Source organism: Heterostelium album (assembly GCF_000004825.1).
Source record: "Heterostelium album PN500 unplaced genomic scaffold PPL_scaffold8, whole genome shotgun sequence".
NCBI lineage: Eukaryota > Evosea > Eumycetozoa > Acytosteliales > Acytosteliaceae > Heterostelium > Heterostelium album.
In genome coordinates, this window is record NW_008805070.1 from 2,149,739 (window position 1) to 2,164,959 (window position 15,221).

A 15,221-nucleotide genomic window follows, 5' to 3' on the forward strand; every position below is an offset into this window, starting at 1 on the left:
GCAACATCACTGCTGCTTTAAAGAAGGCGCATTCTATCGGTGGCTCTCTCAAGTGGAAGTAGTCGTCTAGGCTCGAAGCGATGTAATTGGCACCCTATGCACTAACCACAACTGACATTCTACATGGGTTCACTCTGTAAATCGGTTTCTCATATTGATAAAGTTTAAAGATACACAAAAGAAAGAAAGAAAGTAGTATTAACAACAACCAATGATAATTATTATAAACTTTTTTATTTTTTTTTATTTATTTTTTTTCATATATATATCTTATAATTTATTATACTATACTATATTATAACCTATATCTGTCTATCTTTTTATTTATCTCTCTATCTATCTATCTATCTATCTATAATTCAATATTATTTGATTCACCTGATGATGATAATGATGATGATGATGTTTCGCTTGGTTTTGGTCTTGATCTAAAGAAAGGTGTATCTCTTACTGGAATATCTATGACACGAGAATCGTGCTCCACTTCGAATGTCCAGAGATATGGTTTCGAGAATGGAATGTGTATGTCTAGTTTCTTATCTTTTACCCAATCTTGCATTATCTGTACCATTTGATCTACTTTTTCTTCACGTAATGTAAAGAGTGCCGCTGTTTTTGGGGTGCCTGGTATGATTTTGGTCTGGTAGAATGCCCAGTAGTCACGACGATGTGTCGATCCATATTCAAAAGTTCTTCTAATGATCTGTAGTGGTTTCAGTTTCTCTTTCAACTCGCTTAAATCGGTAGCCGACAGATTGAAATGCTTCTCAAACTGCTTGCAAACATCTGACTGTGGATAGTGTAGCGCAAACATCAAGTTATGAATCTGTGGTCTCTGATCGCTCCATTGTACTTTTCTTGGATTCTTTGATAGATCTGCTGGTAGTTTCAATCCGATCAACGCAATCACCGGGTGAAAATACTGTGTTACTTCTATATAAATTTAATTATTATTTTAGTCTCTTAAAATAACTAGTTTAAATAAAAAAAGATTGTTTACTTTTAGTTACAGGTGCTATTGTTGATGTCATATTTTTATTTTTATTTTAGGTGATTATGTATAATACAATGATATTTAGATATGACTAATATATTAACAAAACTGACAGTTATGTTACTTAATGATCACACACACGATCAGATTAAAAAAAAATGAAAAAAAAAAAAAAAAAAATGAAAAATGATCACTTTTTTTTTTTTTTTATACAAAAACGATCATTAAATAGATAGTTGTCTTATTGCTTGAAGATGTGGTTGTGATTGTGATTGTTGTTGTTCTTGTTGTTGTTTTAGATAATTTAGTAGTTTAGTCATTGGTATGATGTGGCCAATACGATATGATTCATTTAGTAGTTGGATGGTGTATTGATGGTTATAGGTGAACAGTTTGTAGCGTGGATCAAAGAGGTATTCGATGCCTTCGAAAATATTGTTCTCCAGTGTGTATTGTACAGAGTTTTTAGATACCGATGCCAATTCGATGTTGTTTGTGGAGAAATAGTTGTACAGCCATCGGACAACGGTTGGCTCGTTATCGGTGATGGCGCGAGTCAATACGTCGACATACTTCAAGTGTTTCCAGAGATTGTTTTCGATTAGGTATGGAACTAGCTTGGGATGTGCAAAATTCCAGTAGGTCTTATTGAAGAACTCCAATAGTCTGGCTCGGTGTTTGCTTAGTACCAGTTTGAAAATTTCGAGGTTGCCACAACCCATGATCCCCTCGATCGGGTAGAGCGGTGGGGGGCCGGGTGACGGGTAGTTTTCAATGATGTGACGAATCATCGGGTATCGCTTTGCGTAGATGAAGGCATGCAGGGCAGATTCCGCGGTTACTGCACGGTGTTCCATGAGAATATCGAGCATCTCAATCGATGTACAACCATAGCTTAGGAAGTTGCCGTATACAGAATAACCGGCGGTCAGCGATAGAATAAAGTATAGCCATTCCAACGATCCTGTTTCCATGGCATTTTTGACAATTTTGTCATTCGTGAAGGTATTATTGTTTTGCTCGTTTGATAGGATAATAGCTTTCTGGCTGTGAAGTTGTTTGAATACCGTTCTGAAATTCTGATGATGTTTGTTGGAAATCAAAACTGTGTAGGGCATTCTCAATCCAGAGTATCCAACTTTTTCATAGAGAGATAGGTAGAGATGATCATCTATATCGACAGACTCTCTTGGTATTGGTATTGAATCAATCGATGATAGGTGATTAGTAAGAAGCCAGTCTACTGCTTCTTCACGTCCATAATGAATTGCACAGCTCAGAGCATATTGATAGTTCATCTCTATCTGTTGATACACCAAGTCACCTTGTATAGAGAATAGATAATCTATTAGATCGTTTCGACCACATGCAATAGCATCTCCAAGTATTGATTTATAATCGAAAACCACTAGTTTTGAAACTTTGTTGGTTGGCTCCATCAAGGTTTTTAATAAGCCCAGTGTAAGAAGTGTTGGATGAATTGATAGAATATACCATTGAAAACCTTTATTCACGAATTGGTCAGTGTTGCTAAAGATGTATTCGACAATCTCCTTACTGTTTGGATTCGATAGTAGATGAATCAAGAGTTTATTGTTGTCTTGGAAGATGGTGTTGTCATACCGATGAAAATACAAGAAAAACTCCAAATCCAATTGTTCTCTGGCCAGTATATATACAGATCTTATATGATATCTCTCGGTTGTATTCATTGGGAATATCTTTTTAATTAATTGTAAATCACAAAACAATAATATACATTCTATATTATTATTCCTAAGATTTCCAAACATATGACATTGATTCATGTATTCAACTATTTCAAAGTTTCGACTTTCTAGAGCACCTTTCAAATGCAGCTGGAAATGTGCTGGATCCAACAGGTTTCTCTGATGATACAATTTGAATATCTCGAATCGAACAGTTCCACTCATTTCGCTATACAATCGCTTAATGACTCTCTCGCTGTTGCTCTGGCTGAAATATCTATCGACAAGAGTTTTCGCTAGTTCATAATCACCGTGTCTCATAACCATTGGTAAGAGAGTGTGAAGCGGCTCTCCCATATCCAGTTGATCCTCGATGCTTACATTCATACTGAATTTCAAACTCCTACTTCCATTGTAAAAGGCAGAGTATTTATCGAGGTATTTAAATAGCATCGAGATGTTACCACTCTCCACCAGGTTGGAATGTGGCATACAATCGATCTTCAAAGTAGGAAACCTATCCAATAGGAACTCGGTCATTGCAAATTGTTTCTTTTCAATGGTGAAAGAAAGTTGGGAAACTATGAATTGATCGAAACCTGTCATGAACCAATTGGTATCAACGTTCACGGTATTGCTTATGTCTTGAGGTATAATTGGAGGTGCCATCTGTACGATCCCTGAAACTTCCATGAACAACTTTAGGTTATCGTTGATTAATGATTTGAAGAGTGCTGTAATTCCATATCTAATGGCAAGATTTATTGATTGTTGCTCAATGAGATGTCTACCTTTGATTGAGGTTGAATCTGTTTGCCCAATCGATTCGATACATTCAAATATCTTATCTCTCAAAAAATGTATTCTAAATATTTTAATAAATAAATTTTGTTTATCTTTATCTTTCATTATTATAATAAAGAAAGTAAACAGAAAAAAAAATGAAATATTTAAAGTTAACTTAATTTTAATTTTAATAAAAAATTATTACAATGTTAAAAAAATTGGATTTATTTATCAATATAAATTTTCAACAAAGAACTAAAATAAAAAAAAGATATAAAATTTCAAAGTTTTATAAAATTAAAAATTAAAATTTTTATCATCAGCGCCCGGTTAGCTCAGTCGGTAGAGCGCACGGCTCTTAACCGTGTGGTCGTGGGTTCGAGCCCCACATTGGGCGTCTTCTTTTTTGAAATAAAAACCTCAATGCGCGCATATTGTTTAATAATTTTGTAGCACTTATCCTGATATACACTTGTGTACCAAAAAAGCTATTTTTTGTTTAAACTGGACTCACACACTAACACACACCCACACACACACACCACACACACTCAATTAAACAAGTATCTGCAACTTTATCTTCTCAACAACATCGACTAAAAAAGCAACTATGAAACTAATGATTCTTGATCTCTGCTGAAAGTTCTGGTTGTTGAATGATATCATCTTTAAAATATGCATGGAAAAGTTCAAATCGATTTGATCTTTAAATAATTGTTCGAATTATTTTAAAAAAAACTAATTAGTTGTTTCTTAAGCATGTATTTATTTTGATATCATTTTAAATGATTTATATAAAGCAAATATTTTTGGAATTTGTAATTCATCAACAATAGCTGATATAAAGTTTGGATGTTCAGTGAAAAAGAGATAATGATGATCGTCAAGAGTTCTTAACCAAAGATTGTTTTCTCCAGATGGTATCATAACAAGATTTTTTGGGATTCGAGGTTGGGGAAGTTGAATTGATGGTAGAGTCAACGACTGGAGTGATTCTGGTAGAATATCACTGTCAAAGTTGCCTTTTGTACTAATAATACCAGAATGGAGAATAACTAATTCTTGTAATGAATTTGGTAGAATTTCTTCAATTTTCTCTTTTTTTTTAAAGAAATCCAAAGAATGAATAACTAATTTTCGAACTGATGGAGGAATATCATCGATAACCAATGAATCTCTATAATCAGTTCCAATGGTAAGTGTTTCTATTCCATCAGGAAGACCTCTAACGTTTTCTGTTTTATCTCCGTAAATGGATATCTCCAAATGCTTCATTTTCAAACCAAGTGATTCTTGATTGGATGAAATAACCTTTAGATATTCAAATTGATATTGTGATCGATCTTTGAATATCTCGTCTATATCATATGTTGCTATAATTGAACAGATATTTTTCATAGATGGAATCTTTGATTTTAATCTTCCTGTCGCAATTTTGAGTCTTGTGAGTGAGGATGGAAGGTAACTTGTATCAATTGTTTGAAAACCATTGAAAATTGATAGTGATTTAAGATTTGACAATGATTTGATTGATGGTAGCCATAATACTGATGCTCTCAATGTATGTAATGTCAATGGCAATGCTCCATCCTCGATTAGTGTATGTCATTACCATAATACTTGAATTTCTTTAGATTTGGAGGTAATGATCCAACTCTAAGAGCATGATTACCTTGGTATTTTAGAATTTTCAACGATGGTGGTAATACACCTGGCTCAAATGGTTGATTAAAAGAATATCCGAGTTTCAATCTCTCCAGTGTTTTTGGAAGATCACCTTCTTTGATTGGCTTATCGAAATATGTCAGCTCCAAGTTTAGAGATTTCAAATGTGGCGGTGGATAGCGAATTGATAATGGTTCATTAAAATCATATCTGAATGATAGAGAAGTCAAACTCTCTGGTAAGATATATCTTAGCGATTGACAATTGTCTAGCTTGGTGATGTTAGATCGTGATATTAATTGGTAGATTGGCTCTAAATCTGAATCATCAACATTGAGAAAAATTGAACTGACAATCGGAGGAATCTCATTCATTTCTCTTAGCTGCACTAATGTAATATTTGTTGATAGGTTAGTATTGTAGACCAATGGTTATATCTATTAAAATATCTTACATGTTGAAATAGCAAAAACTTTATTGCGAACAACTAATTTTTCAACGAAAAGACAATAATTGTTCTTTCTATTGATCGAATCTATGTATATTGATTTAAATGAATTCAAAAACATATTATCTTTTTCTTCTACTTTGAGCGGTCTTTGAAAATGATCAGTATTAAAAGTTGAAAGTTAGATATCTATGTCTTTCATCGAACCATCTTTTACAGACTAATGTAAACACTATTCTATCTACATTATCTTTTAAATAATTGATAATCTTTGATAATAAAAGAAATGATAAATTTACTAATCTATTTGATTTATTAATAATACTAGTTTCCATCTATAAAAATAAAAATATTTTTGTTTTTCTAGAAACAAGGAATCGCACACCTTTTTTTTTTTTTTTGTGATCATTTTGCTTGTTTTTTCTACAAAATGAACAAATATTTAATAATATTATTTAGTTTAACTTTATTAATATTAGAATCTGGTTGTTCAGTTGATAACTATTTACTTGTTCAGCAATTCGATCAACCTTCGTGTAGTGGCATTGTTCTTACTTCAGTATTCTATCAAACGAATCAATGTTTTCAAGGCATCTTGGCAACGTGTAACTCTCAGACAAATATAGCTTCACTTTCGAATTATAACAATACAGAATGTGAAGGTTCACCTTCCACTATGAAATTTCAACTTGGTTGTAATAGTTTGACTGGCTTTTCATGTATCGAACAATTACCTACAGACATACCATCGACCGTTGGAAGTAGCAACTATTTCAATTCAACATGTCAGAATGATCCTTATTATGTTGAACTTAAAACCATTGGCATATGTACAAATAGTGCCGTTGTACAATGCAACTCTACCGAATTAACAATCTCGAAATTTGAAAATCAAGATTGTACAGGTCAACCTTCAAACCAACAGCATATCCTTATAGATACACAATGTAAAATTACAACAAATGGATCATCTCAAATAATATGTAATAGTTAACAAACAAATAAAATTTTAATTAATAATTTCTATTATTACAAAATTTTATTTAATTGGTTCTTTTACTCATTTTAATTGATTTCGATTTGATTGCTGCTATTCTTTCTCTAATGTACATGTTTTTCTTAAGTAATACTACAGCAAAAACAACTGCTATTGTTACAAATATGACGCATCCAACTACTATCAATGGAATTACATAAGGCTTTCTACTGGATCCGCCACCACCACATCCACCATCACCTTCATTCTCTTGGTCGTAATTTACCAGGACTGAAAAATCTGGATCTATTATTGCACTGTTCTGGAAATATGGAATACGTGATGCAATTAAAACTGGTTCTGATTTCTGTATGATCTTGTTGGATGTCGATGTAATTCTACCGTCGACTATCAAGCTATTAGGGAAACGACCGTAACATTGCATCTGGTGTTGTGGAATTACAAAGTAATGCATATCATCGAGTGATGCTGCACCCCATGAAATCTTATTGTCCTGTACCACTGAACACTCTCCGTAGGAAACGGTTGAGAATACCACCTCCAAGAAATTGAGTGGTCCTTGCATTTGATAACCAGTGATATTCACAGTATACTTAATGGCTGCAGCTGGGAATTTCATTGTTTGATTGGCCCAAACCGTTGAGCCTCCCTCCATATACTTATCGATTCTAACCGAAATGATCGATGAATTCGGAGCATTCATTAGATTATAGAGTGTTGAATTCTCTGAAGGCGATGACACCAATTGCCATTTCAAATCCAAAGAAGCAACCACATCATCGTCTGAATTCTTTTCGTTGATTGCATAGATCGAGATGTTGTAAGTGGTTGAACGTGATTGTTCTGTAAGGACTTGACTCGAATTCAAAGTAGTAATGTTAAAGTTGGTCAGAGTAGTCTGAGCAGCTACCTCTGTCAACTTCATATCTATCTTTGTTTGGGTGTTATCAATCTCACAGGAAGCACCAGAGTATCCGCTATTACACTGACACAACTGGTCAATACAATCACCTCTATTCGTACAATTATCTTTACATGTAAATGTAGAGCTAATCGAACAATCCAATCCTTGGAATCCATCTTTACAAACACATTGATTTACTAAACAATCACCATTTCCACTGCAATTCATTGGACAAGCTTTTTAAAATGGAACTTTGTTAGTCAGAAATTACAAATTAAATTTTTAATTATTTTACTTACATAGTGTAGTTAATCTATAGAATTCATTATTAAATTCAAGATAATGGAATTTATCTGTACTATAGGTGATACCGGTCAATGGTAAATGAATAGTATAACTATTCTCAAAGATTGGAGTGATTGGAACACCTTGGAATTTATAGATTGAATAATATAAATTGGATCCTGTTACTTTGATTGAGTTTGATTGTAAATCTATCACTGCAGATGTAATAGCAGTGTTGTTGCTGATTGTAACTATAACAGAGGGTTTCAGACTGTCAAATCCAAAGGCATTCAGGTTGGTGTCAATGAAACCCCATGCCGATATTTTCACACCTCGAAGACCCCAACTATAAGGCAATGTGAAAAATCCATTATATACATAGGTATCACCAGATTTAGTAGGAAGAGGTAAGAGTGCTTCTATTGAATCGTAAGAGTCGTTCTCTGTGATATAGAGCTTGGCTGATTGACCTTGATAGGTTGGATTCAAGTCGGTTGTTGTGGTGAATGTAAAAGTGTATGAGAATTGATTGGTAAGTTGACTGACATCCAATATTTGGTTGGGTGTATTTATAGTGAATTGCTGAATGGTTGGATAGGTTGATGCTTTCGATTGTGCTGTGGCATTGGTGATACTTGTGAAATAAGTATACTTTGGGAATGTTTGACAGTTGTCATAGAGATCACACATCGACTGACAATATAAAATAAAATTATTGCCAGCACTAACCGATCCAAGCTGTATTGTGAATATGTTTGCAATGTCGTTTTTGAAATAATACAAGTATTTTGGATAAATGATGTAGTCATCAACATAAACAAATGTAGCATTTCTAATTAAACTGAAATTACCAGTTGTATAAAGAGCTGTAATTGATGGATTTTGTTGTGTAGCAACCATCTTTATACTGGGAAGTGGTTGATAATCTAATAATTTAGAAAAAGTAAAAAAAAAGTTATTTTAAGTTAATATTATTTATATTATTATAATTTGTTACTTACTTGAATTTCTAATCACAATCTTTGAAATTGGATAAAGTTGTGAAACTTGTTTGGCAAAGTAATCGATATCTTTGGTTTTCAAAGTAAAAGATGGACCTGTTGAAGAAATTGCATATTTCAATCCAAAGTAAATGGTTTTGGTTCTGGGAAGAAGTGGTAAAGCTACGGGGTTGGATACCAAGATGTTGGAACTAGAGGTTGGTTGAGTATTTTGACTTGCTGTCAATGCAACACCATTTGGAATATAGGAGAATGGAATGGTATTGGCTTCATCTTCATAGAAATATAGTGTTGCATTACCAGAGAACTTGGATTGTACGACACCTGAGATGGCAATGGTGAAAGTGATAGTTCCAGCATCGAAATAGTCGTAGCTGAAATAAGAGAGTCTAGTAAAGTAAATGGGATCCATACTGGAATCACAAGCGAGCGACGGCTTTACAATTCCAAAGTCAGTGCAAGGTACGTCTCCACACATCTGGTCGGTCTGAGCAACGAAATAATTATTTCTAATATCATAACATCCCATTACAATTGGAGTAGAACATCTGTATGCTGCTGAATAATCAGAGCTAACTATATATTGACCTACTACAGCATTTCCTGAAATTCTATTCGATGAATTAAGAGTGTAGCTATAAGGACCAAATAATATATTACAAAAACTCTCCCTTATTCCCAACTTGTTATCGGTAACATTTACTAAAAATCTATATCTATCAATATTTTTAGATGGTTCTAATATTTCAACATTAACAATTGGATTCAAACAATCGGTAACTAATAATTAGAAGTAATTAGTAAGTAAGTTGGTTAGTATATATATTTTTGTAGTTAGTTTAATATAATCTAGATCTTACGAATTGCTGTAGAATTAAGGTTATTGGTAAAAACGGAAAGAGTGGAAGAACTATAAGTTGTAACTTTGTATTGAAGATCTGCTCTTGGAGTATCGAATGGCATTGGAAGTGGAATGACTGATGAACCTTGGATTTTATTTCCATAGAAACCGTATGGGAATGAAAAAGAGTATCTTGATTGTATGGTCTGGTTGAGCAACAATTGATAGATATCCAACTTGGCTGGACTCCATACAAATGGTATCGATGTGTAGTTTGATAACAGATTCTTGTGGAGCAAATCATAGCCATGATTAACTTCACCTTGGACAACTGAGAACTTTGGGTAAAGATTAACTGAACCACTTAATTGTCTCGTAGATCCACTGTATGTAACAATATCTATGGTGAAATAGTATGGACCTAGAGAATAACCAATTGGAATATTGAGAATACCTTCAAAGTTTGGACTCTTTTTGAAATCATCTTTGCCAATATACAGTAAATTGAGGATCGATTCATCGTAGAATCTAATTTCAGATACCAACCGTTCAGAACCATTTAAAAACGAAAAACTACATTTCACTGCGACAGTCTCTGATAGTTCGGCAAACACAGAATGTGGGTAGATAGTAGTGGTTGGATCGGAAGTGGTTGTAAAGACTGGAGTCGTGAAAGTGATACTGACATCTGGAGTAGTTGGCATGGTGTAGGCATGACTTGAACTATCGATATGTATATAGATTGGAAGCTGACTAGCTGTCTGAATCAATAACGATCGATAAGAAGAACCTGCGATACCTCTATAGAAATTGATATAAGTGTTGAATCCCGAGATTGAAGTGAATCCTATAATATTACTACTAGGTGCATTGACATCCAATAAAGTATATGGTTGATTTGGTAGCGCCATATAATTTACAGAGACCATAGTTTGATTATTAAAATCAAAAGGTGCAGGATCTATACATGAAATTACTTGTCCTTTCATTACCGCATTACCAAAAAGCAAGGAAGATGAGCTGTTCAATTGGTAGGAACTGCCGACCATGTTGATATAGGTATTCAAATATCTTCCGGAACCACTTGTACCTTGAAATAGAGTTGCTCTCGAATTGCTTGTACCGAGTAAATATCCGTATGGATCGGGACTATACTTGGTTAATATCTCTTTGTCTTGACAAATGTTGATACCGTACGGTCTTATCCTCTGGGGATACTGAGCGAAATCCACAACCTGATTGTTTATAAGGTTGTAGCCGTTGAAGAAGTTTATCTCGATCGGAACAATATCGACACCGTTCATTCCTCTCAACGTGAAAGGAGGTACCATAGATTTGTAGCTATCCAGTGGAATGTTGTAGGTGCACGGTGCAGAAATAGATATCGGTGTACAAGATGTCTGTGATGTAAGATATGAAGTGCCTTGGAAATCAGTTAAATTCAACCCATTCAAAGCTATTCGTTGTGGACTAATATCTGTAACAACTATAATCAAATCTCTTGGTGAAAATGGATTTCCAATATTATATTCATCCTGTGAAATTGTATAGATTACTAAAATAATAAAAATATTTTAATGAATATCGGAATTGAAATTTAAAAAGTAAACTTTAACTAACTGACTAACTTACAAGTCGATGGTACTGAAAAAACTACACCTATAAATATTAAGATAAATATAAATTTTTGTAATATATATATTTTCATTGTTTGTTTATTATTTGAATCTAAAAAAAAAAAGGGGTCGCCGTTTACCTTTTTTTTAATTATTTTTATAAAAATAATATCTTATAAAAAAAGTGTTTTTTTGTTTTTGACCTTTAAAAATTATTGAATAATTATTTAGATTTATTTTTTTTTTTGATTTTTTTGATTTTTTTATTTTTTGATCAAGTTTGTTTCCGAATTCGTCGATTCTTGTTGACATCAACAATCTTTTTCTAATAATTAAAATAAAAGAAAATCTAAATTTAATTAAAAGAAGATAAGATTTTTAAATATTATTGATAGATTACTGATCTAGTAAAGTGATTCTTGTAAAAATTATTCAATTAATTTTTATTGGTTTACAAATAAAATTATAAATATAATGTGAAATTAAAAAAAAAGAAAGATATAAAAAATAAATAATAAAAATATATATATATTATATATCTCTGTCTTATCTATCTATCTATTTAATCTTTTTTTGATCTTTCTTTTTTCTTCTCTTCAAGTTCACGTTTCTTATTATCTTTTTCAAGTTTCTTCTTTTCCTCTTTCTCTTTCTTCTCGCGTTCCTTTTGTTCTTTCTCGCGTTGTTTCTTCTCTTTGTGTGAGAGTGAGGAGTCGCTATCGGTGGTGTCGTGATCTTTACTGTGTCCTGGAACTGCTTTCTTCAATAGTGATCCGATTCCACCTATACTCAGACGGCTTGAACTGGTACTTCTAGTTGGTTGTTGTTTGTTTGGTGAGGTTGATTCTTGATTGGAGCTTGTACTCTGTGATGATGATGATGATGGTGATGATACTTCAGGTGTTGATATTGGTGATGATGAATTAGGACTATCATTTGATTCTTCTTTTGTTATTGTTTGTTTTAATGTTGATGTTGATGATGATGGTGGTGATGATGATGATTGAGTGGGAGTAGTAGTATTTAGTACAGGTGGTGTAGGTGTTATTGAAGTTGATGTAGATGTAGATGTAGTTATTGTAATATTACTGCTATTATTGTTATTGTTATCTGTTTTATTTTGTCTTGGTGATTCTAATTTATCTTCTGTTGGTACACTTTGTGGTTTTACATCTTCTCTGACCACTCTTTTGAATTTCGACGATTCCGATGCCAACTGTGTAAGTTTTATTGGATCTATTATCTCTATATCTTTAACATCTATTGGCTCTTTATCTTTCTTTTCTATTTCTTTTTCAATTAATACTTTATCTTGTTCTACTACTTCCTCTTCCTCTTCTTCAGAATCACTATCTTCTTTTACTTCTGCTATCTCTTCTTTTACAATGATATGATTTACAACTTCTTCCTTTTCCAATATATCTTCTTCTTTTTCTTCTTTTACTATTATTTTTTCTACTATTTCTTCTTTTACTATCTCTTCTTTTACTTCAACTATCTCCTCTTTTTCTATAACTTCTTCTTCTTCTTCTTCTTCTTTTTCTTCTTCTTTTATATGATTTGTCCTTATATCTCTATTCTTTATCTCTTCTACTTCTTCCTCTTCCTCTTCTTTCTTTTCAACTTTTTCTTCATCTTTATCATCATCTTCATCCTCCTCTTCCTCTTCTTTATGTTTATCTTTCTTTTCATTATCTGAATCATCTGAATCATCGGATAGTAAACTGGAATCGTCGGAATCGTCGTCATCGGAATCATCCTCTTTCATTTCCTCCAGTAAGAATTCCAACTCTTCCACTTTCTTTTTCAGACGTTTGGCGTTATACTCTGCATCGGTACGTCGCTGTCCTTCCTTGTTCAAGTTATCCCACATTCTAGTCTCGAGATCCTTTATCTTCTTTTCGTACTCTACAGCGCTATCACGGAATGCATCACCTCTTTGCTTCTCCTTGAATGCCGAGTTCTGTGCTTCCTTCAGCAGCTTCTCGTTGGTCTCCAACTCACGCATCAACTCATCGTTTCTACTCTCGAGCGATTGCAGCGACGATCTCAGTCGCTCGATGGTTTCACTCGATTTCTGTTGGTCCGATTCCACACGGTCAATCAACTTCTCCAGAAGCAACTTGGTGATTGCTTTCATCGGTGCCTCACGGAACTTGGCCATCCACTTGTCGTCAGTCAACAACAGATGATCCAATCCCATATACTGTTCGTTTCTAGCGATCTCCTCCAAGCTGATATCCATCATCTGCTCCTGTGTAGTCAACATCGTCTGCATATGTTCCTTCAAATTGCCGTCACTCTTCTGGCTAGTCAAACCAGGTGAAACCGACTCTAAACTACCACCATTGCTAGCATTGCTAGTAACAACCGATAAGCTGTTGTTGGATGGCGACTTCTTTGGTGAGGTAGAAGGTTGTTGTTGTGATTGCGTCACAGTGGAATTGACGAGTTTCGATAGACCCGAGAACAGCTTTATACCGTTGCCGTTGGCCGGACTGTTTTGATGTTGTTGTAGCTGCTGTTGTGTTTGCTGAAGTTGTACCTGTAGTGTTTGTACTTGTTGCTGTAGCTGTGTCTGTGAGCGTTTCACCGCGTTGGCAACCTCCTTATTCACCTCCTTCTGTGCTTGAATCATTCGGTTTCTCGTCTCCTCGAGGATGTCCTTCAGCTTTATATTGTCTTCGGCCATCTCATTGAACAGCTCACTCATCGAATGAGTACGACGCTCGAGTTCCGCCGACTTTTTGCGTTCTCTTATGATCTCCTCGTCTTTGTGCGAGATGATCTCGTGGATGCCTTCCACCACCTTCTCGTGATTGGTATCACGAATGGCCATCATCTTTTCCAGTCGTTCCACCTTGGCATTCAAATCGATGTTCTCCTCTGATTTCTCTTGTAGACACGAAACGATCGTACTAATCTTCCTCTCGTATTCATCCTTCAGCTCCTGTATCATCTTTAGCCTCTCGAATTCCTCTCTCGTCATCGAATCCTTGCCACTGCCACCACCAGTACTCTGTGAAGATCCATTAATAACAGGTGTACCAGCAGCACTACTACCTCCACTCTTTGAGAGTGACTTACTCATCTTTTACTTCTTATTATTATTATTGTTACAATATATATATATATATAGTTAACTATATTTTTGTTTTTTGTTTTTTATCTATTTTAAATAAATAAAATTAAATAAATATATATTAAGATATATCTTTTTTTTTTTTGTTTTTTTTTTTTTTTTTTTATAAAGATATTTTAATTGTTAATTGTAATAGTTTTTTAGTTCAAACTAAATAAAAACCGTTTAACCAATCAAACATGTCACTTATGATAAAAAATAAAATTAAAAAATTAAAAAATAAATAATTAAAAAAATATCAACAACATTATGTGTTATGATCAAAAAAGGAATTTTTTTTTTTTTTTTTTAATTGATTTGCGAATTTTGCTTTTTTTTCATGATAGAAACAAATAATCGTTGTTCATCATTTTTTTAATTTATTAAATTTCTAGAAGGATAATTACAACAATAACTCCATTATTTCTTCTTTTTATCTTGAGTTCTAGTTTGTTTTTTTTTATTTTTTTAACAAGGAATATTCAATTTTTCACAGTACACTTGTGAAAATTCTTTTTTTGAAATATGTTTTTAAATTTAAAACAAGTCTAAAGAAAAATTTTAAATCTCTAAGGCTATTATATTTAAAATATGTAAATCATTCTAAAATTTAATATTTCTGAGTACATGATGATAAAGATGACAATAATCAACAAAAATAACAAAAGAATTAAATTGAGTTTATATGATATATTGATGTAAAAATTGAAAGGGTTTTAGTAATAAAAAAAAAACTATTTTTCTTTAGAGTTTGTCTATTATTATTGAACTTGTTTTTATTTTCAAAATCAGTATATTAAACAATTGAAAGTATAGAAAATAAAAATTAATATTAATTGTACCTATATCATACA

At 33.2% G+C, this 15,221-nt stretch overlaps 6 protein-coding genes and 1 non-coding gene across 7 annotated transcripts; 2 read left to right on the top strand and 5 right to left on the bottom strand.

Moving 5' to 3' along the window:
• Positions 1-352: 352 nt before the first annotated feature.
• PPL_08489 (uncharacterized protein) lies at positions 353-1,031 on the bottom strand (the record flags this gene model as incomplete). The annotated part of the gene is made up of 2 exons (XM_020579305.1): positions 353-933; positions 1,001-1,031. 2 exons carry the CDS (start codon positions 1,029-1,031, stop codon positions 353-355), a joined length of 612 nt encoding a protein of 203 aa, XP_020431144.1.
• Positions 1,032-1,218: 187 nt separating this feature from the next.
• Positions 1,219-3,612, bottom strand: PPL_08490 (uncharacterized protein; the record flags this gene model as incomplete). The annotated part of the gene is made up of 2 exons (XM_020579306.1): positions 1,219-2,883; positions 3,085-3,612. The coding sequence occupies 2 exons, from the start codon at positions 3,610-3,612 to the stop codon at positions 1,219-1,221; spliced, it is 2,193 nt and encodes a 730-aa protein (XP_020431145.1).
• A 201-nt stretch (positions 3,613-3,813) lies between these two features.
• PPL_08491 lies at positions 3,814-3,886 on the top strand. The gene has a single exon. It is a non-coding gene; the product is annotated as a tRNA-Lys (tRNA).
• A 368-nt stretch (positions 3,887-4,254) lies between these two features.
• On the bottom strand, positions 4,255-5,528 carry PPL_08492 (uncharacterized protein; the record flags this gene model as incomplete). Its single annotated transcript, XM_020579307.1, has 2 exons — positions 4,255-5,044; positions 5,110-5,528. The coding sequence occupies 2 exons, from the start codon at positions 5,526-5,528 to the stop codon at positions 4,255-4,257; spliced, it is 1,209 nt and encodes a 402-aa protein (XP_020431146.1).
• A 504-nt stretch (positions 5,529-6,032) lies between these two features.
• Positions 6,033-6,596, top strand: PPL_08493 (uncharacterized protein; the record flags this gene model as incomplete). Its single annotated transcript, XM_020579308.1, has 1 exon — positions 6,033-6,596. The coding sequence occupies one exon, from the start codon at positions 6,033-6,035 to the stop codon at positions 6,594-6,596; it is 564 nt and encodes a 187-aa protein (XP_020431147.1).
• A 49-nt stretch (positions 6,597-6,645) lies between these two features.
• On the bottom strand, positions 6,646-11,338 carry PPL_08494 (calcium-binding EGF-like domain-containing protein; the record flags this gene model as incomplete). Its single annotated transcript, XM_020579309.1, has 5 exons — positions 6,646-7,739; positions 7,803-8,714; positions 8,790-9,569; positions 9,650-11,185; positions 11,263-11,338. The coding sequence occupies 5 exons, from the start codon at positions 11,336-11,338 to the stop codon at positions 6,646-6,648; spliced, it is 4,398 nt and encodes a 1,465-aa protein (XP_020431148.1).
• Positions 11,339-11,808: 470 nt separating this feature from the next.
• PPL_08495 (uncharacterized protein) lies at positions 11,809-14,337 on the bottom strand (the record flags this gene model as incomplete). The annotated part of the gene is made up of 1 exon (XM_020579310.1): positions 11,809-14,337. The coding sequence occupies one exon, from the start codon at positions 14,335-14,337 to the stop codon at positions 11,809-11,811; it is 2,529 nt and encodes an 842-aa protein (XP_020431149.1).
• Between the last annotated feature and the right edge of the window lie 884 nt (positions 14,338-15,221).